This window comes from Struthio camelus, chromosome 21, assembly GCF_040807025.1.
Source record: "Struthio camelus isolate bStrCam1 chromosome 21, bStrCam1.hap1, whole genome shotgun sequence".
In the NCBI taxonomy this organism is placed as follows: Eukaryota; Metazoa; Chordata; class Aves; order Struthioniformes; family Struthionidae; genus Struthio; species Struthio camelus.
In genome coordinates, this window is record NC_090962.1 from 8,800,400 (window position 1) to 8,822,679 (window position 22,280).

General features: G+C 66.4%; 4 protein-coding genes and 1 long non-coding RNA gene across 12 annotated transcripts in view; 3 read left to right on the forward strand and 2 right to left on the reverse strand.

The window, feature by feature from the left end:
* Positions 1-6,127, forward strand: part of TRIM62 (tripartite motif containing 62) — a 17,194-nt gene extending 11,067 nt beyond the window's left edge. For 5 of the 7 annotated variants that reach the window (XM_068916240.1, XM_068916239.1, XM_068916241.1 and 2 more), the window contains 5 exons: positions 867-1,324; positions 2,914-3,009; positions 4,610-4,866; positions 4,938-5,053; positions 5,219-6,127. In XM_068916240.1, the coding sequence (XP_068772341.1) occupies positions 917-1,324; positions 2,914-3,009; positions 4,610-4,866; positions 4,938-5,053; positions 5,219-5,769 (1,428 nt within the window). In that variant the 5' untranslated portion in view covers positions 867-916 and the 3' untranslated portion in view covers positions 5,770-6,127. Of the gene's footprint in view, positions 1-345; positions 395-866; positions 1,325-2,913; positions 3,010-4,572; positions 4,867-4,937; positions 5,054-5,218 lie in introns of those variants that run through there. The other 2 variants (XM_068916244.1, XM_068916245.1) reach the window with 2 other exon arrangements.
* A 2,327-nt stretch (positions 6,128-8,454) lies between these two features.
* Positions 8,455-12,899, forward strand: LOC138061851 (uncharacterized). Its single transcript, XR_011135841.1, has 3 exons — positions 8,455-8,980; positions 9,909-11,543; positions 12,263-12,899. It is a non-coding gene; the product is annotated as an uncharacterized lncRNA (long non-coding RNA).
* TMEM269 (transmembrane protein 269) lies at positions 9,876-15,466 on the reverse strand. Of its 2 annotated transcripts, XM_068916269.1 has the most exons (7): positions 14,929-15,145; positions 12,988-13,032; positions 12,340-12,487; positions 12,053-12,150; positions 11,800-11,943; positions 11,296-11,496; positions 9,876-11,215 (listed from the first exon to the last, which is right to left on the reverse strand). In XM_068916269.1, the coding sequence occupies exons 1-7, from the start codon at positions 14,963-14,965 to the stop codon at positions 11,106-11,108; spliced, it is 783 nt and encodes a 260-aa protein (XP_068772370.1). In that variant the 5' UTR covers positions 14,966-15,145; the 3' UTR covers positions 9,876-11,105. The 2 variants fall into 2 exon arrangements, with proteins under 2 accessions (XP_068772370.1, XP_068772371.1); XM_068916270.1 differs by lacking the exon at positions 12,988-13,032 and having other exon boundaries at positions 14,929-15,466.
* The window catches only part of HSPG2 (heparan sulfate proteoglycan 2), a 43,200-nt gene continuing 34,198 nt past the window's right edge, over positions 13,279-22,280 (forward strand). The window contains exon 1 of the mRNA XM_068916267.1: positions 13,279-13,705. The gene's annotated coding sequence lies outside the window, so the exon portion shown is untranslated. The remainder of the gene's footprint in view (positions 13,706-22,280) is intronic.
* On the reverse strand, positions 16,530-21,719 carry CELA3B (chymotrypsin like elastase 3B). Its single transcript, XM_068916188.1, has 7 exons — positions 21,565-21,719; positions 21,382-21,479; positions 19,036-19,170; positions 18,823-18,959; positions 16,892-17,037; positions 16,656-16,808; positions 16,530-16,582 (listed from the first exon to the last, which is right to left on the reverse strand). The coding sequence occupies exons 1-7, from the start codon at positions 21,676-21,678 to the stop codon at positions 16,565-16,567; spliced, it is 801 nt and encodes a 266-aa protein (XP_068772289.1). The 5' UTR covers positions 21,679-21,719; the 3' UTR covers positions 16,530-16,564.

Here is a 22,280-nt window from a genome sequence, read left to right on the forward strand (position 1 = left end):
GCGGCCTCGAACCCGAGTCCTGCCGGGGGACAGAGCAGGGGGGGCGGCCTTGAAAGGGTGCCCGCCGGGGAGCAGAGCCGGGGGGCGGCCTCGAACCCGGGTCCCGCCGGGGGACAGAGCAGGGGGGGCGGCCTTGAAAGGGTGCCCGCCGGGGAGCAGAGCCGGGGGGCGGCCTCGAACCCGGGTCCCGCCGGGGGGCAGAGCCGGGGGGGCGGCCTTGAAAGGGTGCCCGCCGGGGAGCAGAGCTGGGGGGCGGCCTCGAACCCGGGTCCCACCGGGGGGCAGAGCAGGGGGGGCGGCCTTGAAAGGGTGCCCGCCGGGGGGCAGAGCCGGGGGGGCGGCCTCGAAAGGGGGCCCGCCGGGGGGCAGAGCTGGGGGACGGCCTCGAACCAGGGTCCTGCCGGGGAGCAGAGCCGGGGGGGCGGCCTCGAACCCGAGTCTTGCCGGGGGACAGAGCAGGGGGGGCGGCCTTGAAAGGGTGCCCGCCGGGGAGCAGAGCCGGGGGGCGGCCTCGAACCCGGGTCCCGCCGGGGGACAGAGCAGGGGGGGCGGCCTTGAAAGGGTGCCCGCCGGGGAGCAGAGCCGGGGGGCGGCCTCGAACCGGGGTCCCGCGGGGAGCAGCCTGGGACTAGGGTCACTCTGTGGGGCAGAGCCAGGGGGAGGCCTCGAACCCGGGACCCTCTGTGGGGTACAGCCTCGAACCGGGGTCCCGCCGGGGAGCAGAGCCTGGGGGTGGCCTCAAACAGGGGTCCCTCTGCAGGGGACGGCCTCAAACCGGGGTCCTGCTGGGGGACAGAGCCTCGGGGAGGTCTCAAAGCAGGGTCCCTCTGCCGGGGACGGCCTCGAACCGGGTGTCCCCGTTGCAGCCCCGCAGGCAGCCTCCCCGGCCCGGCGCCGGCCGCCCCGCAGCCCGGCCATGGCTTGCAGCCTGAAGGACGAGCTGCTGTGCTCCATCTGCCTGAGCATCTACCAGGACCCGGTGAGCTTCGGGTGCGAGCACTACTTCTGCCGGCGGTGCATCACCGAGCACTGGGTGCGCCAGGAGCCCCAAGGCGCCCGGGACTGCCCCGAGTGCCGGCGCACCTTCGCCGAGCCCACCCTGGCGCCTAGCCTCAAGCTGGCCAACATCGTGGAGCGCTACAGCGCCTTCCCCCTCGACGCCATCCTGGGCGCCCAGCGCACCTCCTTCCCCTGCAAGGACCACGAGAAGGTCAAGCTCTTCTGCCTCACCGACCGCGCCGTCGTCTGCTTCTTCTGCGACGAGCCCGCCGTGCACGAGCAGCACCAGGTCACCAACGTGGACGACGCCTTCGAGGAGCTGCAGGTGGGTGGGCGGTGGTGCTGGGACGCCCGGGCCCCTCTGGGGAGCTGCCCCCCCATGCGATTCCCGCTTCCCACCTGTGTCTGTGCGTGTGTTGCCGGAGCGTTGCCTCCTTGCGTTCCTCCTTCTCACCCATCTGTACGTCCTTTTTGGGCTGGTGTGCTGTCCCCGGGGACTCTACTGTCTATCCATCTGTCTGTCCATCCATCTGGAGCTCTGGACTGCTGCTCCCTTGGGATCCCTCCATCCGTATATTCTGGAGCGCTGTGGGATCTCCGTAGGTGCCCATGGGGCTGGAGCGCTCCCCCCCAGCAGGACCCCCCAGTCCGTCTGCCCCATGCTCCCATCCATGGGCTCAAAGCCCCTGGTGCTGCCCATCCTCAGAACTCAGGGTGCTGCCCTCCGGGAGGGCTTCCCCCATCCCACAGGCTGCCGAAACGGGTCTCCCGCCCGCGTTGTCCGCAACGGAGACCCAGCTCTGGCTCTGCCTCCCTCCGGTCTCCTGGCTCAGCCCAGGCCGCCCCGGACTGGCCGTGCCATCGAGGACCCAGCGCTGCATCCTCTTCCCACCGCTGTCCCCGAAGCCGTGACTTCCCAGCCCTCCTGCCCCGCGGCTTTCTTCTGGCTCCCACCTTTGCTCGGCGTATCCCATAATCCAAGTAACGCAGCCCCGCGTCTCGGCTCTCCTGGCGGGCGGCCGAGATTCAAATCGATGCTCAGCTCGCGTAACCCTGCCAGCGCGGAGGAGCGGGCGAGCGAGCGGGGATTTGGCAGGCGCCACGAGCGCGCTGCTGCTTCCCGCTCCGGCCGACGGACCACCCCGTGTCCCAGTGGAGATCTTTCTCCTCCCGGCGCTCTGCTGCGGCGGTGGCAGAGCGAGCCAGCCCACGCTGGGTGCTGGGACCCGCTGCCGAGCTGCCTGCGCGAAGGGGACCGTGATCCTTTCCCCTCCTAAACCTAGGAGGGGTTTAAGGAGATCTGGTTTCCTGTGTGTGTGCAGCTGGGCAGTAGCCAGCCACTGACCTTCACGAGCACTGACTCATCCCTTTCCAGCCGATAGCACCGGTTAATACCTTATTAAAGATTCATGGGGCTGGGATGCAGGGCCACCGGTCCCCTGGGACCCTGGAGGGCCTTGGTCACGTCCAGGGCAGGCAGAAGAGAGCAAAGGCTCGCGCAACTGCCACGAGCAGGTGGATTTTCAAATGCCTTCGCTTCCGGGGCTACGAAATATCCGTGGTTTGGGTCACAGAAACGAGAGGGACGTCCCGGGATGCCGATTCGGCCGTGGGATGGGATGCGGGTGGCCACAACCTCGCCGAGCAGAGTGCCCTGCCCTCGCCGCTTCCCTTATCTTTGCCACGTAACGAGAAGCGTTTCGGGGTCTCTTATACCTCCCCAGGCTGAGATTTGCCGTGGCTCCTCCTGTCTTGGGGTTTTTCTGTTCCTTGTGCTTGCTGTGACGCCTGGTGCCCCGCCACGGCTTCCCCGCGTCCCTCCCTGGCACTTTTCCAGCCTTGTCCCCCTGGCTCAGCCCCGGTCTCGTGCCTCCCGCTGCGTGCCGGGGTCTGACCGCCCACCTTGCATTGCAGCGCGAGCTGAAGGAGCAGCTGCAGGGCCTGCAGGAGAGCGAGCGAGGCCACACCGAGGCCCTGCACCTCCTCAAACGGCAGCTAGCCGAGACCAAGGTAAGCGCGAGCTGTGTCCTTCCGACCATCCCCCTTCACTGGGCAGAGGAGCGGGAATGCAGCCGGACAGGCTCTCCCGGCGCCGTCAGTGTTGACTCTGGGCTGGAAACGGCCCCGGCCTCCCTCCCTGCCGCCTCGCCAGCCCGATTTTGGGAGCTCCGGCCCACCGGAGCCGTCGGGGGCTCCCCCTCCACGGTCACCCCCCAGGCCCAAAGCCATGCGGTTTCACTCATCTACCCTCTTTTCTTCCCCGTGGCTCCAAGCCCTTCTGGCAGGTTGATGAAGCCATATATCAGGCTGATTCCTGCTCTCTCCATGTGCTCTCCCAGCTGCAGCACCCCATCCATCACTCCCTGTGATTTATTTCTTTATGAGCTGCTTTTATTTAGCTCCTTACTCTTCCTGCTTGCCTAGGAGTTATTGGGAAGGGGCCATTTATTTGCAGCCAGGCTCCCATCTTTTTAAGCGGCAGCTGCGTTTTCTCTCTCCCTCTGCCGGCGACGGGGGCAGCGGATGGGTTTCCTATAAGGAGGTGACGTGCCTCTGGCCCGGACGCTGTATTTAAAAGTCCCTGCAGACCTCCAGGGCTCGGAGAATCCGGGGAGAAAGGGAACAAGTCCAGCGGGCGCGCTGGAAACGCTGGTTCAGGGTCATGAAGGCACTCATCTCCGTGGCGGTTGCTCTGCCAAATGTCCACCCCGGGTGACGCCCGTTAATTCGCCGGCGGGACGGTTTGGCACGAGTCCTCCCTGTGCCAGCGCCGCACTCGGCTCCTCTGAAGCTTTGGCCGCGGAGGAAATGAAATTGGGAGGGGGGTTGGCTTGGGCTTAGTGCCAGGCCGGGCTGTGCTCGAGGGTGTCAGGCCCTCAAATATCCGGTCACAGATGACGGGAGCTGCTTTATTAAAAGGACCCAGTCAGGATTAATAAAGAATAAAATCTATATACATATATATATATATAAAAGAAAGGTGATGTCTCACTCCTGCCCTGCCGGGCCTGTGTGTGACCTGTCCTTGGCAGCCGTGTGTTTCCCCCTGCTCCCAACCCGTTTCCCTTCCTGCCCAAGCTGCCGCTTAATTCCTGCCATTTGCGGGGCAAACCCATCCGCAGCGATTCCCGACGCTGCCTTTCCAACCGTGGTGTTAAAAAGCAGATTTCGAGCATCTCCTGCTTCCCTGGGAGTTGGGTTTTTGAGGGTTTCTCCTAAACTGGCGCGGGGACAAGCTGGGGGATGCCCCAGCGCGGCCCTGGGACTAGCAGGGCACGGGTTACCGCAGAGCCGGCTCCAAATCCCTGTCCCGAGCTTGACCTGCGTCCCACTTGGAGCTACGGTCTAGCTGGAGCCATCTAAACCTGACTGTGGGAAATCCTGCCGGCTCCGGATGCTTTTGCCATGGGTTAATAATAGGCCGCGCTCACCGGGGAGGGTTTTTCTACTGAAATTAAGCTCCAAACTTGGTGGGGGTGGGGAGAGGAAGAGAGTCAGGCAGGGCAGAGCGGTCTCGCCCCCAAGCTGTCCCTCGCCCCCCAAGCTGTCCCCCACTCCCCCAACTCCCAAAAGTGCCGGCGGGGGCATGACAGCCCACCCGCGCCTGCAGTCCTCCGCCAAGAGCCTGCGGGTGACCATCGGGGAGGCCTTCGAGCGGCTGCACCGGCTGCTGCGGGAGCGGCAGAAGGCGATGCTGGAGGAGCTGGAGGCGGACACGGCGCGTACCCTCACCGACATCGAGCAGAAGATCCAGCGCTACAGCCAGCAGCTGCGCAAGGTGCAGGAGGGCAGCCAGATCCTGCAGGAGCGCCTGGCCGAGGCCGACAAGCACGTCTTCCTGGCCGGCGTCGCTTCGCTCTCGGAAAGGTGGGTGAGCGCCGGGGTGGGGGGAGACCTCCGGCGCCCGCCCCGGCTGACGGCGCCGCCTCTTCCCCCAGGCTCAAGGGCAAGATCCACGAGACGAACCTCACCTACGAGGACTTTCCTACCTCCAAGTACATGGGCCCGCTGCAATACACGATATGGAAGTCGCTCTTCCAGGACATCCATCCCGGTAAGGACGGCCCCAAGGTCTGGCAGTGGGTTATGGGCGCTTTTCCCGGTGGCGGGGCCAGGAAAAATCCGAAACGGGGCCAAGCGTAGAGACACAGCCCCTGAAACAGGCTGGTGGGGGGTGGGGGGAATCCAGGCTGATGCGCCGTCCCACTCGCTCTCCCAGTGCCGGCCGCCCTGACGCTGGACCCCGGCACGGCTCACCAGCGCCTCATCCTCTCCGACGACTGCACCATCGTGGCGTACGGCAACCTGCACCCGCAGCCACTGCAGGACTCGCCCAAGCGCTTCGACGTGGAGGTCTCGGTGCTGGGCGCGGAGGCCTTCGGCGGCGGCGTGCACTACTGGGAGGTGATCGTCTCGGAGAAAACCCAGTGGATGATCGGGTTGGCGCACGAGGCCGTCACCCGCAAGGGCAGCATCCAGATCCAGCCCAGCCGGGGCTTTTACTGCATCGTCATGCACGACGGGAACCAGTACAGCGCCTGCACGGAGCCCTGGACGCGGCTCAACGTCAAGAGCAAGCTGGAGAAAGTAGGAGTCTTCCTGGACTATGACAAGGGTCTTTTGATCTTCTACAACGCCGACGACATGTCCTGGCTCTACACCTTCCGGGAGAAATTCCCCGGCAAGCTCTGCTCCTACTTCAGCCCCGGGCAGAGCCACGCCAACGGGAAAAACGTCCAGCCTCTGCGGATAAACACCGTCCGCATCTAACGCCACGGCCCGGGCAGCCGGACTGATGCGCCGGGACAGGACGCAGCTCGCCTGGCCCCGCGGAGAGGCCTGGAGCGCCGCCGGTGCCAGGACGATGCCGCTGCGGGCGGGGAGCAAGTGAGCAGTAGAGATTTGCACTGCTCTGGGCCCGATCCTGCCCCCAGCCGCCCGCCCCCCTAAAATGCTGTTTCCGTGCCCGCCCCGGGGGGGGGGGGCTGGATGCGGCCCAGCTGTCCCCCTTCCCGGCTCCGCCGTCCTGTGCTTCCAAGCGGCCGCCGGCTCTTGCCCCCCCTCCCCGGGCCGGCACGCGCGCCCTCCGGCCGCTGCAATAAAAAAAAAGTGAGTTTTGGCCGAGGGGAGGTGTGGGTCGGTGGCGCCGTTTCCTCTGCGGTTCGGGGGCTTCCCCCCCAGGTTGGGGGGTGGGAGTGGACGACATTCGGGGCTGCCCTAGAAGGGGTGAGGCGTAGGAGGTCTAAAAGCCCAGGTAGGGGCTGCGTGGGGGCTCTCGGCAGCACTGGGAGGCGTTGGAGGTGCTCCTGGACACAGAGGAGGCACTGAGAGGCCTTGGGGAAACGGAGGAGGCACTGGGTGGCACTGGAAGGCTCTGGGGGCACTGGGATGCACTCTGGGGCCCTGGGAGTACTAATAGGCTCTGGGGGCACTGGGATATACTGGGGGGCACTGGGAGCACTAGGAGGCTATGGGGGCACTGGGGTGTACTGGGGAGCACTAAGAGGCTCTGGGATGCAACGGGAGGCTCTGGGGGACACTAGGGTGCACTGGGATGCACTGGGGGGACACTGGGATGTACTGGGGGGGCGCGGCGGTTTCCCGCCCACCCGCCAGGCGGCGCTGCCGCGCTGCTCCCTGGCGCCTGAGCCCCCCTCTCGGCCTCGCTTGTGCGTCAGGGGCGGTGCTCGTTGGCGGCGCATGCGTGGTGGCGACCGCCCCCGCCCCGCCGAGCCGCGCCTGCGCGGTCGGCGGGCCCCGCCCCGGCGGCCCCATTTCCGCGCAGGCGCAATCAGGCGCGAGCGGTCGAACGCCGAGCGGCCGATGGGGGCTGGGCCTCCGCCGCCATCTTGGGCCGGGCAGCGGCGCCGCCGGTACCGGACTGAAGGGGGCGGGGGAACTTGTGGGGTGTTGTGGGCGGCTGTCGGGCTGCGAGGGGCACTAGGGGGGTGTGAAGAGGATGAGAAAGGGGAGTCTGAGGCTGGGGGGGTGTAGGACCCCTTGTCTATGGGGCCTGTGGAGCTCTGAGCTTCTGTGGGGACTGTAAGTCCCAGGTGCATGTGGGGGGGGTGTTCTGGGGCTGTGTGGGGGCTGTGGGACCCATATGTGTGTGGGGGGGTTTCTGGGGCTGTGTGGGGACTGTGGGACCCATGTGTGTGGGGGGGGGGTTTCTGGGGCTGTGTGGGGGCTGTGGGACCCATATGTGTGTGTGGGGGGGAGTTCTGGGGCTGTGTGGGGGGGTTTCTGGGGCTGTGTGGGGGCTGTGGGACCCATATGTGTGTGGGGGGTTTCTGGGGCTGTGTGGGGGCTGTGGGACCCATATGTGTGTGTGGGGGGGTTTCTGGGGCTGTGTGGGGGCTGTGGGACCCATATGTGTGGGGGGGGGCTGTAGGAGGGCTGTGGGACCCGTTGGGGGGGGGGAGGGGCTGTTCTTCGGCTGTGGGACCCATGTGTGTGTGGGGGGGCTGTTCTGGGGCTGTGGGACCTGTGTGTGTGTGTGTGTGGGGGGGTGTTCTGGGGCTGTGGGACCCATATGTGTGTGTGGAGGGGAGTTTTTGGGGCTGTGTGGGGGCTGTGGGACCCATGTGTGTGGAGGGGAGTTTTTGGGGCTGTGTGGGGGCTGTGGGACCTGTGTGTTTGTGGGGGGAGCTGTTCTGGGGCTGTGTGGGGGCTGTGGGACCCATGTGTGTGTATGGAGGGGAGTTTCTGGGGCTGCGTGGGGACTGTGGGACCCATGTGCGTGTTGGGGGGGTGTCTGGGGCTGTGGGACCTACATGTTTGTGGAGGGGAGCGTTATGGGGCGGGGAGGGTTATGAGATCCCTGTGTGTGAAGGACACCTGTAGGGGGTTGTGGGGCTGGGGGGGTGCTAGGGGACCCAGTTTTCTGGGGATGCTCTGGGGGCTGCGGGGCTCAGAGGAGGCAGTGGGATCCTGCCGTCTTCTCTTGGGGGTGAGGGGGAGACCATGGGGCCTGAGCATCTGCGGAGCCGTGGGGAGGCCGGGGTGGTGCCATGGGGCCGGCGTGCAGCCCCCTGAGCCCACCCGACGTGCGCCAGGCACGTCGCCCGCCTGCAGCCATGGAGCCGAGCGGCGGGCGGAAGGAGAAGCCCAAGGCCAAGGAGCCGGCGGCCCGGCTGGAGAAGGCCAAGCAGAAGTCGGCCCAGCAGGAGCTGAAGCAGCGGCAGAGGGCGGAGGTGAGCGGTCTGTCTGCGCCCCCTCGGCAGCGCCTCCGGCCACGAGGCCCCTGGGGGGGCCCCCTTTGGGTGCCCTCCGGCCGCTGGGGCTTAGCAGGACGCGAGAGGGCAGCAAAGGAGGCGGATGGAGACACTGGCGCGGAGGGCACCTTTGCCCCATGCCTTTTTCTCCGCACAGATCTACGCTCTCAACAGAGTGATGACAGAGCTGGAGCAGCAGCAATTCGACTCCTTCTGCAAGCAGATGCAGGCTTCCGGGGAGTGAGGAGCCAGCTGCACGCGCACCAGCCGCCAGCACCGGTCCCACGTCCTGAACGCCGCGGCGCCGGCGCCGGGCGGCGACGCGGGACGTGGCCCCACGGCGTGCTCGCCGCGAGTGGCGGTAGGGTCGCGCCTCCTCCCCTGCGGCTGCCTCCGTGCTGCCTGCCGGCGTTCCCTCAGCCCTGTCTCCAGCGCTCCCTCCTCTGGCGCCTGTCCCCTTTTCTAACGCCTTCTCTATTTATTACTTTGGAAAATAACATGTTTTTTTAAAATAAAAGCTGTGGTTCTTCCACCCTTCTCCTCGCCTTTTGATGGCGTTGACCCAGCACTGTAAACCGCGGCTCTGTGCGCGAAGTTTGCGCTGTCGCCTTTTTGGCGCTGCTGGGGGGGCAACTGGAGCGGTGCCGGTGTTGCCCCGCCGCTCGGACGTGGAGCGTAGTAGAAGAGCGGCGTCGCTCACTGGCATGTTTGGGGATGGCACAGCAGAGCAGAGACGATGGGGAAAGCAGTGGGAAGGCGGAAAACCGGTGAGAATGGCGCTCGCTCCCGGCACCTGCAAATAGTCCCTAGGCAAGGTGGGAGCGAGGTGGAGGGGGTGAAATTTAGCCACGGGATCTGGCTCAATTTTACCGTGCAGCGAGGGGGAGCTCTGCGCAGTCTGAGGAGCATTGGGATGGAGGATTTATGCTGTGCGGTGTGAAGAAACCCAGGAGCAGACGAGCGTGGTCACGCTCTGTTAACGCTCCAAGAGCTGAGCGCTTGCTTTCTTTTGTGCCGTCCTGCCTGAGAAGTGGAGCCTTGGCAAAGGCACGAGGTGGGGCGAAAGGCAGGTTTCCCCCTTGCTCCACGTGGGGAGCTGCAGAAGGGCTCCTCCACCCAGGAGGAGCGGCGTGCGCCGGAGCAGCTGTGGCGCCCAGTGGCCGCCAGCTCCAGCCCTCCTCATGCCGAGTGCGGGGGAGCTGAACGAGACGGGGCCCTCGGGCTCCGGGGTCCTGCACCGGGCAGTTTTTCCGCCAAATTAAATAACAACGTGTTTACATCGGCCCGGTCCCGCTGGGTTCTCCTCGGAGCGCGGCTCCAAGCCAGCAGGCGTATTTATCCATCTAATTCGTTTGGCCCTCCAGCATGGGGATTGCTCCGGGCCTTTTCTCTCCGCTGTCCCGCTGGCGCCGCAGTGGGAGAAGGGCTGACCTCGGTTGGCGCTAGGAGGTGGCCGCTCTCCGGAGGGTTGGCGGTGCCTCCTGGCTGCGTCCGGATCGCAGCTGCTAGCCGGGGTGCCTCTCCGGGGACTTTCGCCGGAGATTTGCTCTGGCTTCCTCTGCCGCTCGGCACGGTCGAAGATTTGACCTTTGCTTCCTTCCTCCACCCACATGCGCTCCGGCCCCTCTCTCCAGGCGCACGCAGACTCGCACATGGCAGCGCTGAAAGTTTTGCTCTGTATTTATTTATCTCTAGAAAGTTTGAACCGATGGTTTTTTCAAGTCCCGTTTTCTGTTCCTTTGCCCTCCACCCCGTCCCACCTCATCAAGCAAATGCAGGAAGAGAAAGGAAGAAAAAAAAAAAGCATTCAAGAATGCGTTTCTCTACAGTGATGGGTAAAAAATAAACACCAAAATGCTCCTGATGCCTCAGGGTCAGGTTTCAAAATAACTGGCACTGCCTTTGTTTCACCCTCTAGAAATTTGATCGGCGGGTTTCTCCCAGAACTGGCATGTGGGGACGGTCCGTCCCCGCCGCCTTGTCCTGGGAGCGCTTCCACGTTACAGTCGAGGATTTCAGTACCGCAAACCATTGCGCCCTTGTGGTAAGTGACTATGGAAAGTGGGAACGCTCTAGAGGGAAGGTGGGACGGGGTTCGCGGAGCTGCGTCCCTTCACTTCCTTTGTACTTCTGGCTGCGGGGGGGGGGTCATTAGCCCTTCCGGAGGGACGGGATGGGGCAGGACACGCTTCGGAGATGAGCCCGGAGGGCCCCTGATGCCCTACTGGAGCGGCCGGAGCAGTGTCGCTCGGGACGTGGGGTTTCTTACTGCAGAAACTGGAGTTATTTTGCTTTCTAAATACGCTCCGCCTGGGCTGTAAAACCCGCTCGCGCGATGAACGTTGGTGTTTCTCTCTGCAGGGCGACGCTTGAGCTGTAATTCGTAACCAGAGATCAGCGTCGTAACCAGAGATCAGCGTCGCACCCGGCCGCGGCCCCGCTGGTCTCGGGAGGATCGTGTCGGGTGGCCGCGAGAGCGAGGTGAGGGCCGGGGCCGGCTCTGCTCTCCGAGGGCCTTTTAGTGCCGCTGGGGATGCCCGCCGGGGAGACGGAGGCAGCGGTGCCACCGCGGCGCCCTCGAGCCCCGCCGAGCGACAACCGAAATTCCCGTCCCGAGGTAAGGAGGAGGCCGTGGGGGTGGGCAACGCAAAGGTTCGCAGCACCCGAGGAAGCTTGGAGCGAGCGTTTCCCCCTTTTTGGAAGCAGGCGGGGGGTTGCGTGCGCACAGGCGTTTCCTACCGGTCGGAGCATCGTTTGGGGTGACGAGACATCCCAGTGCCGGCACTCGAGAGCGAGGAAGGCGAAAGCTTTACTAAGGATAAGGCACCCGGTGGAGTTGAATGTGGGAAAAACCTTTGCCGGGGCAGGCAGGCGGCCTCTGACGCTCCGTGCTTAGACTTTGCAGCTCCACACGGCGAAGGGGAAGAAGATGTACGAAGTTGACCAGGCGAGATAGTAGAGGGAAAGGACCGACGAGGGTGAGAACAGGACCGCGGCGACCCCTGCGCAGGCGAAAACCCCTCAGCTCCGGCCCAGCGGGTTTGCCAGCAGCCGCCAGCAGCCAGCTTCCCGCCGCGCTTACCTCCGGCGTAGACCACCTTCTTCCAGAGCTGGGACTCGAGGATTTTGTCGTGCGGGTAGAAGCCCTGGTCGACCATGAAGAGGATCATGACGGTGGCGGTGACGCGCAGCAGCATGAGGTGGCCGCCGGTCAGCAGGAAGGTCCCGGCCAGCAGCGACGAGGCGTAGGGGCAGGGCAGCCCGCGGTACGTGAAGGGGATCCCTGCCACGGCAAGGACGGTGCGGCGTCACAGCGGGCCAACGGGAAAGGTAAAAACGCTTTGCCGGGCCCTAAGCGGAGGGAGGATTAACCCCAAAACCCCTTCCAGGTGGTTTTAACCTCCTTGGAGAGAGCCGAGTCCTTGGGGATGCAGGCGGCGTTGCTAAAGGCCGCTGCTGATGCAGCTTTAGGGCTGGGGTGAATAAAAGGGCAGGGGGGAAGAAGCAAAGCCCTGCTGCCCCCAAAGCGCACGTCTGGCTCTGGAGGCGTGTGGCCGCCCCGCGCGCCGCCGACCCCGGCCCGTACCGCTGGAGAAGAAGCAGAGGCGAGCGAAAACGGCCAGCACGTAGGCGACGGCCAGCAGCCCGTCGAGGACCCCCTGGGTTCGGAGCAGCAGAGCTGTGGCCAGCCCGAAGGACGTGAAGTCGGCAAAGTCGTCCAGCTTGGCGCCTGTGGGGAGCGAGGCGGGCTGCTGCCGGCGGGCGGGCGGACGGGCAGACCGCCCGGCGGGCACCCGGGGGACCGCCGGGCGCGGGGAAGGGCGGCGGGACGCACTCACCCAGGGCCGAGCAAGCGTCGAGCTGCCGGGCGACGGCGCCGTCGGCTAGATCCAGCAGGAAGCCCACCAGGAGCAGCCAGCACGAGTAGTAGTATTGCCTGGGGGTGAGAGGCGAGCGCGTTAGGCTCCCTGCAGGGCTTCGCAGGGGTCCGGCGTAATAATCCGGATTATTTTGTGTCTCGGCATTAATTGTCTCCTTTTTGTCCTCAGTTCGCAGAAACCGGCAGGTGGTTGAATCGGAACTGAACTGCTCCGAGCGCCCGGCGGGTCACCAGCCCCGCGCTTACCCGTTTAAGCTACAGAGGATGGAGGAGAGCCCCATGATCAGGTTAGCCATGGAGAGCGCGTTGGCGGCATTTTTACGGGCAAACTCCAGAGCCTGGGCCCGGCCCGCTTGCTCGCTCAGGAACAGCTTCTTCGTGTGCTGGAAGATACCTGCGAGGCCGGGAGAGGCGCCGTCAAAGGGCGAAGTCCTGCCGCGCCGCCTCTCCAAGCACCGGCCCCTGCGCCACTCCCAAACGCTGGCCGTCTTAAAACGCGTGCCGGCTTTCGCAAGCCGCGGGGAGGACGCAGGCGCTGGGGCTCCCGCTGGCTGGCGGGACGCAGCCCCACGCGCCCCCTCGCTGCTCCTCCGCCGGCGGCCCCCGGCCCCCGCGCGGGCCTTGACCAAAGGCAAAACGTGCCGCGAGCCTCCTGCTCCGTCGCTCCCGCAACCCGGGAAAACCTCCTCAAGCCGAAACGCAGCAGGGCGGGAGGGGAGGGTGGGGAGGAGGAAAAAAGAAAAGGCAAAAAAGGAAAAAGAAAACCAAGCCAAGCCCAAGCTTAGAATAAAAGCCAACCCCAGCGTTAAGCTCTATTTATCTTATATACCTATAGGGCTACTCTTTAGAGAAAGGGTTAAGGGTCATGTCCTACTAGTGTGTTTTGCACCCTGCCTTTGCCGTGTTCCCAAAGCCAGGCAAGTTCATGAGATTCTTCATCTGAAAGAAAACAGCAGGTCAGAGCAAAACAAAAAGCCACAAACCGTCGCCGTGAAAGCCGCACGCCGCGAAGGGGCCCCCCCCGCCCGGCCCCCTTGCCGCTGGCGCAGCGAGAAGGGCGAGCGCGGCGGGGAGGCGGTTCGGTGGGCTGGGGGGGGGGGGGGCGCGCGCCCCCTCTCGTTCCTGCAGGTTCGAGGCCCCTGGCGCTGCGGGCGACGGCGCCCGCCAGGCGGAAATCTCGGCGCAAAAAGCTGACCTTTGGCCGCCCCGGGCCGCGCGAGCTCGCCGGCCGCCCTGGTTATCACGCCGGGGCTCGGCCAAGCTGGGCAGCCGCTTGGGGCGGGTGGTGGGGGAGGACGGAGAGGAGCCGGAAAACCTAAACTAAAGAAAACGGCCGCCGTCCCGGCGCCGCTTAGCGCCGAGCCGAGTCGGTGCTGGCGCTGGTTGGTCCGCGCCGAAGTCGGGCTTGGCCCCGAGCTGCCGCCTGCGTCCTGCCGCGCGGGGTTGCAGCCGGTCGCGTCCTTCCCGGCCTTGGCGGGCGCCTTCGCTTGGCTCGGCGCTAATCCCGCGACTTTGGGGTCCTTCGGCAGCGCGGGGACCGTTTTCTCCCCGCGGCCGGGTGTTTCGCCTCTCGCCGGCGTGAGGGTTCGCTCCGGCTTTCGCCGCGCCCGAGGTGAGGGTTACGGCCGCGAAACGGAGGCAGCTCGGCGCGCCGATGGGTTTTGCCGAGCGGGGAGGAGGGGGGGGAGAATTCCCGCGAGCGTCCCCCCGCCCGGCTCCCTCCGCTCTGCACCGACCAGGCCAAAATGCCCGGCCGCGTGGGGCGACCTCGGATGAGTTGCGAGTGCTCGCGGCTGCCGTCCGCCGCCGAGCGCCTTCGAAAGCCGCGCAATAAATCAGGCGATGGGGGGAAAAAAAAAAAAGCCACCCGGTGCCCTATTCTAAGGGGGTGACGGCAGCGGCCAGAAAGCCGCCCGGCTGCCGCGTGAAACGAAGGCAGCTGGACCGAGGGCCCCGCCGCTCCCCCAGCCAGCTGCTTTCGGGCAGCCGGCCGCGAACCGGAGCCGGGTGCTTTCGCCCACGCCGCCGCCCCCCCCCCCCCAACCCGTCCCGGTGAACGCTCGCCCCGGCGGGGCCCGGTACCGACCGCCTCCGCGGGACGAGGCTCTGCCCGGCGGCTCGCCCGGCCGCCGGCATCACAATGCCTCGGCGCGGCGATGCTGCGGCGCCCCGTGGGGCCCCCTTCTTCCCCCCCCCCCGTTTTTTTCCCCCTCTTTTTTTGGGGCTGCCGGCGACGTGTCCCGCGTGGGAACGTCGGGCTTCGGTTCACCAAGACGCCCCGGCCGCTCGTTGCGTGGCTTTTCCTTTCTTTGGAGGGAGGAACAAAGCGGGGGATTTGGGGCTCCTCCGGCGTAGCCCCGCGCGCCGCTCTGTCAGAGTTGTCCCGAAAAGGGACTTTTCGTCGGCTGGCCGAGTAATGAGGGCAAGCGGGGGTTTTCGGAGGCCCCGGAGGCTTTGCCTGCCAGCGTTTTGTTGGCTTTTTTTTTTTTTTTTGGCTTGCTTTTTTTTCTCGAAAGGACAAACCGACAGCGGAGCTGGCCGCTTTCCCGCGCCGCTGCCATCGCCGCCTCCTGCCCTCCCGAGCGGCAGCCTCGCGGCAAAGTTACCTTCCCCACCGGGCCGTACCTGCCACGGTTACCGCCCGACTGGACTAGACTGGAGCGAAACCAGCCCCCTTCCCAAAAACGCCCCCGGAGAGCCGAAACGCCGTCGCCCCGAGCTGCGCGTCGCTTCGCCTTTTCCCCACCCCTCCCGGCTTTTCCCGGCAAGCGGCGGCGGGAAGCGTGAGAACGGCGCTAACGGGAAGGGGCCGCGCGGTACCCGGCTGCCGCTTACCGGCCGGCGCCGCCGCCGCCGCCGTCGTCGTCCACATGGCTGCGCGCACCTCGTCCCTTCGCGACGCCCGAAAGCGAAGCGGGGAGGTGTGGGAGGGAAAAAAAAAAAAACCCAAAAACCCCAGGCCGAGCTTCGGGCGGGTGGAAAAAGGGTTTGACCGGCGTGGCTTTTCCTTTCCCCCCCCCCCCACCCCGGTCCCCAACGTTGCGCGGGACGTTTCGCCTTAAAGCCGGGCGAACGGCGGCATTATATAAGGAACGGCTTTGCCGGGAACGAGCTGAGTCACCCCGCCGGGGGTGGGTCCGGGCCAGAGGCCACGGGGGCTCTCGGAGGCGGCTGGCACCGGCGGCAGGGGAGGAGCCGCCGCGGGGGCCCCCCGCCGCCGCCGCGCTGGCCTCGTGCATCCCTGGGATGCTCAAGCCGGGTGCGAGCGATGCCCGCTCGGTCCCTGTCGGGCACGGCGCCGTCGCTTGGGGTTCGGAGCGCCCGCGTCGCCCTCCCGTCCGGCGGGCGAGCAAAGGTTCCCCTCCAACCCCCCCCCCCCCCGCCGCCGCCACCGCCGAGGGACCATAAAACTCCTTGCCTGCCCGCGTGATCGCGGCAGGAATTTTCCACTGGGCTTTATCTCGTCCCCGGCGCACTTTAGCCCCGGACGCCTGGGTCCCTGCCGGCGGCCCGGGGCGGGGGGGGGGGGTGTCCCCGTGAAAGGGGTCTTTGTTCCCCGGTTGCGAAGCGACCGCCGGCGAGGTGGAGAAAAGGGGCAGCGGGAGCCGCCGGCGTTTTTCCCAGCGCCGCCGCGGCGTCCGGGCTCGAGCCCATCCCCGTGGCGTCTGGGCACGGCCGTGTGTCCAGCCCCGTGGCGTATCTCCACCTAGGGTACGGGGGGGGGGGGGGGGGGAATCTCCAGGGCTGCCCCATCACCGTGGGTCCTGGGCGTCCCCAGCATCTCCCAGTTGTGCACCCGCGCTGGGTGCAGGGACCGGGCACCCCTGCGGGTCACCCCAGGGCCGTGCCAGAGCCCACGGCAGCCGGGGTGCTCACCCCAGCGCGGGCAGGGGGGCCGAGCGTGGGTGCCCACCGAGGTTTTCGGGCTCGTTCTTCCAGTGCCATCTGGTGGCAAACGGAGACGGTCTCGGCCGGGGCGGCCGTGCGATGCATGTGCGGTGTGCGTGCCCAGCTGTGTGCGTGCACGCGTGTGCCCACCTGTGCAATGCAGCTATGCATGCACAACTGTGCGTGTGCACGTGCAATATGCGTGTGCGGTGTGCGTGCTCAGCTGTGTGCATGCACATGTGTGTGCACACCTATGCAATACACCTATGCGTGCACAACTGTGCATGTGCACGTGCAATATGCGTATATGGCGTGCGTGCCCAGCTGTGTGCGTGCACATGCATATGCACACCTATACAATGCACCTATGCATGCATGGCAGTGTTTGTGCACATGCAATATGCACATGCAATGTGTGTGCTCAGCTGTGTGCACGCACACGCGTGTGCACGCCTATGCAATGCACCTATGCATGCACGGCGATGCGTGCGCACCCGGCAGCTCCCCCCCTCTGCCCCGCGACCGAGAGACCACGCGGGACACGCGTGTAGCCAGAGCCTAGGTCTATTCGTGCCGCCGCCGCTCAGTTGCTGTTCATGGTCTGGAAGAGGAAAGGGGCTCAGCAGGGGCACGGGGCGCCGCCGAACCCGCCCCGAGCGCCCCGCGGCGCCCACCTTGGCGATCCACTCCTCGAAGGCGGAGACGCGGGTGAAGACGGTGGGTTTCTGGGCGGCGTTGCAGCCCAGCGAGGAGACGAAGCTGGCGATGCCGTGCACCTCCCAGTGCCCGTCTTCCGCCTGGCAGTTCAGGGGGCCGCCCGAATCGCCCTGCGCGGGAGGTGGCGTCGCGGGTTGAGGGGTGGCAGCCGCCGGCCGGCCAGCCCGCCCGCCCGCCCCCGGTCGGCACTCACGTTGCAGCCGGCTTGCTCGCCGCCGCCGGCGCACACCATGGTGCGCCGGATGGAGAGGATGCCCCACCAGTCGGGCTGCCTGCAGCGCTTGTAGCTCACCACCGGCAGCAGCGCCTGCTGCAGCTTGTCCGGCAGCGGCCCCCCGGCTGCGGGGACCCCCAGCCATGCAGCCGGCCGTCTGGCCTTCCACCCAGCCAGCCATCTAGCCGTCTTTCCGGCCACCCATCCCTCCACCCATCCATCTCTTCTTCCCTCCCTCTATCCGTCTACCGCCCTCCCAGGCATCCCTCTCTCCGTTCATCCATCTGTCCGCTCCTTCAGCCATCCCTTCATCCGTCTATCCACCCAGCCAGCCCTCCCTCCCTCCTTCCATCCATCTATTCGTCCTTCCAGCCGTTATCTCCCTCCCTCCCTCCACCCTTCCAGCCATCCCTCCCTCCATCTTTCCATCCCTTCCTCCCTCCATTCATTTCTCCATCTTTCCAGCCATCCCTCCCTCCCTCCATCCATCTTTCCAGCCGTCCCTCCCTGCCTCCATCATTTCTCCACCCTTCCAGCCATCATCTCCCTCCATCCCTCCATCCTTCCACCTACCAATCCGTCCACCTCTCCCTCCCTCCTTCCCTCCATCATTTCTCCACCCTTCCAGCCATCATCTCCCTCCATCCTTCCACCCACCAATCCGTCCACCTCTCCCTCCCTCCTTCCCTCCATCATTTCTCCACCCTTCCAGCCATCATCTCCCTCCATCCCACCATCTTTCCACCCACCAATCCGTCCACCTCTCCCTCCCTCCCTCTCATTTCTCCACCTTTCCAGCCATCATCTCCCTCCATCCCTCCATCCTTCCACCCACCAATCCGTCCACCTCTCCCTCCCTCCTTCCCTCCATCATTTCTCCACCCTTCCAGCCATCATCTCCCTCCATCCCACCATCTTTCCACCCACCAATCCGTCCACCTCTCCCTCCCTCCCTCTCATTTCTCCACCTTTCCAGCCATCATCTCCCTCCATCCCTCCATCCTTCCACCTACCAATCCGTCCACCTCTCCCTCCCTCCTTCCCTCCATCATTTCTCCACCCTTCCAGCCATCATCTCCCTCCATCCCACCATCTTTCCACCCACCAATCCGTCCACCTCTCCCTCCCTCCCTCTCATTTCTCCACCTTTCCAGCCATCATCTCCCTCCATCCCTCCATCCTTCCACCTACCAATCCGTCCACCTCTCCCTCCCTCCTTCCCTCCATCATTTCTCCACCCTTCCAGCCATCATCTCCCTCCATCCTTCCACCCACCAATCCGTCCACCTCTCCCTCCCTCCTTCCCTCCATCATTTCTCCACCCTTCCAGCCATCATCTCCCTCCATCCTTCCACCCATCAATCCTTCGACCTCTCCCTCCCTCCCTCTCATTTCTCCACCCTTCCAGCCATCATCTCCCTCCATCCTTCCACCCATCAATCCTTCGACCTCTCCCTCCCTCCCTCTCATTTCTCCACCCTTCCAGCCATCATCTCCCTCCATCCCACCATCTTTCTACCCACCAATCCGTCCACCTCTCCCTCTCTCCTTCCCTCCATCATTTCTCCACCCTTCCAGCCATCATCTCCCTCCATCCTTCCACCCATCAATCCTTCAACCTCTCCCTCCCTCCCTCTCATTTCTCCACCCTTGCAGCCATCATCTCCCTCCCTCCCACCACCCTTCCACCCACCAATCCATCTACCTCTCCCTCCCTCCATTGTTTCTCCATCCTTCCCGCCATCATCTCCCTCCATCCCACCATCCTTCCACCCACCAATCCATCTACCTCTCCCTCAATCCCTCCATCATTTCTCCATCCTTCCCACCATTATCTCCCTCCATCCACCCATCCCTCCCTCCATCATCCCTCCGTCCGCCGGGGGCGGGGGGGCGGCGAGGGGACGCACTGGCGAGGCGCCCCCAGCCGCTCAGGTAGCAGGGGTAGCCGTCGGGCAGGACCTCGCCGGCGGGCGGCAGGCGGCCCGTCTGCACGCTGCCGTCCAGCACGGCGCTGCGCGACAGCTTCAGCAGGGCGATGTCGTTGCTGCGAGGCAGGGCCGGTGGGTCGGCGGGTGCCGGCACGGGGGTCGCGCCGTGCCCCCCACCCCACGCCCGCTCACCCGCAGGCCACGCAGAAGCTGAACCACCAGGGGTGCACGAAGATGTCAGCGCTGTGCACCGGGATGCGTTGCTCGGTGCCCTCGGCCACGGCCAGGTCGTGCTCGCCCAGCACCACCTGGTAGGTGAGCGAGGAGCTGCCGGACAGGGGAGCGTCGTGAGGGGGACGCCTGGGCCCCGCCGCGCTTGGGGCTGGCACCCGGCGCTGTGCCCTGCACCCCGTTAACTGTGCCCAGCACCCCGTCCCTGCACGCTGTTACTGCGCCCGGCATCTCATCGCTGCGCCGTGCACCCTAGCACTGCACCCTGCACCGTTACTGTGCCCGGCATCCCGTCCCTGCGCCGTGCACCCCAACACTGCATCCCGTCCCTGCACCCTGCACCCTGTTACTGTGTCCGGCATCCCATCGCTGCGCCGTGCACCCCAGCACTGCACCCTGCACCCTGCACCCCATTAACTGCGCCTGGCATCCTGTCACTGCGCTGTGCACCCCAGCACTGCACCCTGCACCCTGTTACTGCGCCTGGCGTCCTGTCACTGCGCCGTGCACCCCAGCACTGCACCCTGCACCCTGTCCCTGCACCCAGCATCTCATCGCTGCGCCGTACACCCCAGTACTGCACCTCGCGCCCTGCACCCTGTTACTGCACCCAGCATCTCGTCGCTGCGCCATGCACCCCAGCACTGCACCCTGCATCCTGTCACTGCACCCTGCGCCCTGTTACTGTGCCCTGCACCCTATCCTTGCACCCTGCACTCTATCCTTGCACCCTGCACTCTGTCATTGTGCCCAGCACCCCAGCACTACACCCTGCACCCTGTCACTGTGCCCTGCACCCCATCCCTGCACCCTGCATCCCGTCACTGCACCTGATGTCCCGTCACTGCGGCCTGCACCCCGTCGCTGCACCCAGCAGTGCACCCTGCACCCCGTCGCTGCGCTGTGTCCCGTCATGGTGCCCTGCACCACATCACTGCACCCTGCACCTTGCACCCTGGTGCTGCACCCTGCACTCTGTGCTTGCACCCTGCTTCCTGTCCCTGCGCCCTATGTCCCATCACTGCACCCTGCACCCTGTTGCTGCACCCTGCACCCTGTCACTGCACCCTGCATCCCATCCCTGCAGCCTTCCCTGCACTCTGCACCCCGGCCCTGCACCCTGCAGCTCATCACTGCACCCTGCAGCCCGTCCCTGCAGCATGTCCCTGCACCCTGCACCCCGTCCCTGCACCCTGCACCCCTTCCCTGCACCCTACAGCCCGTCCCTGCAGCATGTCCCTGCACTCTGCACCCCATCCCTGCACCCTGCAGCTCATCACTGCACCCTACAGCCCGTCCCTGCAGCCTGCGCCTCATCTCTGCACCCTGCAGCCCGTCGCGGTGCCCTGCAGCGTGTCTCTGCAGCATGTCCCTGCACCCTGCACCCCATCCCTGCACCCTACAGCCTGTCCCTGCAGCATGTCCCTGCACTCTGCACCCCGGCCCTGCACCCTACAGCTCATCACTGCACCCTACAGCCCGTCCCTGCAGCCTGTCCCTGCACCCTGTGCCTTGTCCCTGCAGCCTGTCCCTGCACCCTGCGCCTCATCCCTGCACCCTGCACCTCATCCCTGCACCCTGCTGCCTGTCGCGGTGCCCTGCAGCCCATCCCTGCAGCATGTCCCTGCACCCTGTGCCTCATCCCTGCACCCTACAGCCCGTCCCTGCAGCATGTCCCTGCACTCTGCACCCCGGCCCTGCACCCTGCAGCTCATCACTGCACCCTGCAGCCCGTCCCTGCAGCCTGTCCCTGCACCCTGTGCCTCATCCCTGCAGCCCATCCCTGCACCCTGTCCCTGCACCCTGCACCCCATCCCTGCACCCCATCCCTGCACCCTGCAGCCCGTCCCTGCGCCCTGCAGCCCGTCCCAGTGCCCAGCAGCCTGTCCCTGCACCCTGTGCTTCATCCCTGCACCCTGCAGCCTGTCGTGGTGCCCTGCAACCCATCCCTGCAGCCCGTCCCTGCACCCTGCAGCCCGTCCCAGTGCCCAGCAGCCTGTCCCTGCACCCAGTGCCTCATCCCTGCACCCTGCAGCCCGTCCCTGCACCCTGCAGCCCGTCCCAGTGCCCAGCAGCCTGTCCCTGCACCCAGTGCCTCATCCCTGCACCCTGCAGCCCGTCCCTGCACCCTGCAGCCCGTCCCAGTGCCCAGCAGCCTGTCCCTGCACCCAGTGCCTCATCCCTGCACCCTGCAGCCCATCCCTGCACCCTGCAGCCCGTCCCTGCAGCCCGGCGCCGTGCCCGGCGCCCCGTTGCCCGCAGCCTCCCCTCGGCCCGCCCCGCGCCCCAGCCGCCCGGGCTGCTCACGAGATGCAGTGGGCGGCCGTCATGACCCAGTCGGGGGCGATGAGGGTGCCGCCGCACGTGTGCCAGAAGGAGCCGTTGCGCTCGTACTGCAGCGAGACCTGCGGGCGACGGCAGGCGGGCAGCGGGGTCGTGCGCCCGGCCCCCCGGCCCCCCGACCCCCCCCGGGCCCCCGGCAGGCCTCACCTGCCAGGGCCAGCTGTGGGGCACGGCGTCCTCGCCGCCCACCACCCGCTGGGCGGGCGCCTCGCCGCCGGCGGCGGCCAGCAGCACGGGCAGCAGCAGCAGCAGGGCCAGCATGGCGAGCTGGAGGACGGCCCGGGCGCCGGGCACTTATAGGGTGTCCGGAGCGGTTGGGGATGGGGCGGGGGGGGGACACGCCGGCCCCCGAGGCCACCGCTGGGAACGGCCACCCGGCGGCCAGCTGGCGGCCTGGGAGCGGGGCAGCTGCGCGCCGGGCACGGGGCCACGGCGCCGCGCGACCCACAGCCGCCGCACGGGCCCGTGCGCCCGGGGTCCCACACATCTGCGTCGCTGCCGGGGTCCGTGCGGGCTGCTGCCCCCCGGACCACCCCCCCCCACGGCCCCAGACCCCCCCCCACCGCCCTGGGCCCCCATCTGCCCCCTGCCCCCTATACACCCCCCCCACCTGCCCGGGCCCCTGTGCCCTTGGTGCCTCTAATACCCCCCAGGTATGGGGAGGGTCCGGGGCAGCAGGCACATAGGGGACGTGGGCAAATATGGGGGATATAGGAGGCACTGGGGGCCCGGGGAGGTGGGGAGGGGTCCGGGGGGCAGCAAGCAGACTGGGGGGCTGGGGAGGTGTGCGGGGGTCTGGGGGGCGGTGGGCGGATGGGGGGCCGGGGAGGTGTGGGGGGGGATCTGGGGGGTGGTGGGCAGAC

Coding starts and splice junctions, on each gene's coding strand:
- TMEM269 (XM_068916269.1), bottom strand. CDS start 14,965: ATGTGGACGACGACGGCGGCGGCGGCGGCGCCGGCCG. Junction 12,488..12,987: donor GCTTTGGGAACACGGCAAAG/GCAGGGTGCAAA, acceptor CCGGCCTCGCAG/GTATCTTCCAGCACACGAAG. Junction 11,216..11,295: donor GAAGGTGGTCTACGCCGGAG/GTAAGCGCGGCG, acceptor TCGCCTGCGCAG/GGGTCGCCGCGGTCCTGTTC.
- CELA3B (XM_068916188.1), bottom strand. CDS start 21,678: ATGCTGGCCCTGCTGCTGCTGCTGCCCGTGCTGCTGGCCGCCGCCGGC. Junction 19,171..21,381: donor ACGGCCGCCCACTGCATCTC/GTGAGCAGCCCG, acceptor CCTGTCCGGCAG/CTCCTCGCTCACCTACCAGG. Junction 16,809..16,891: donor GCGAGCAAGCCGGCTGCAAC/GTGAGTGCCGAC, acceptor CCTCCCGCGCAG/GGCGATTCGGGCGGCCCCCT.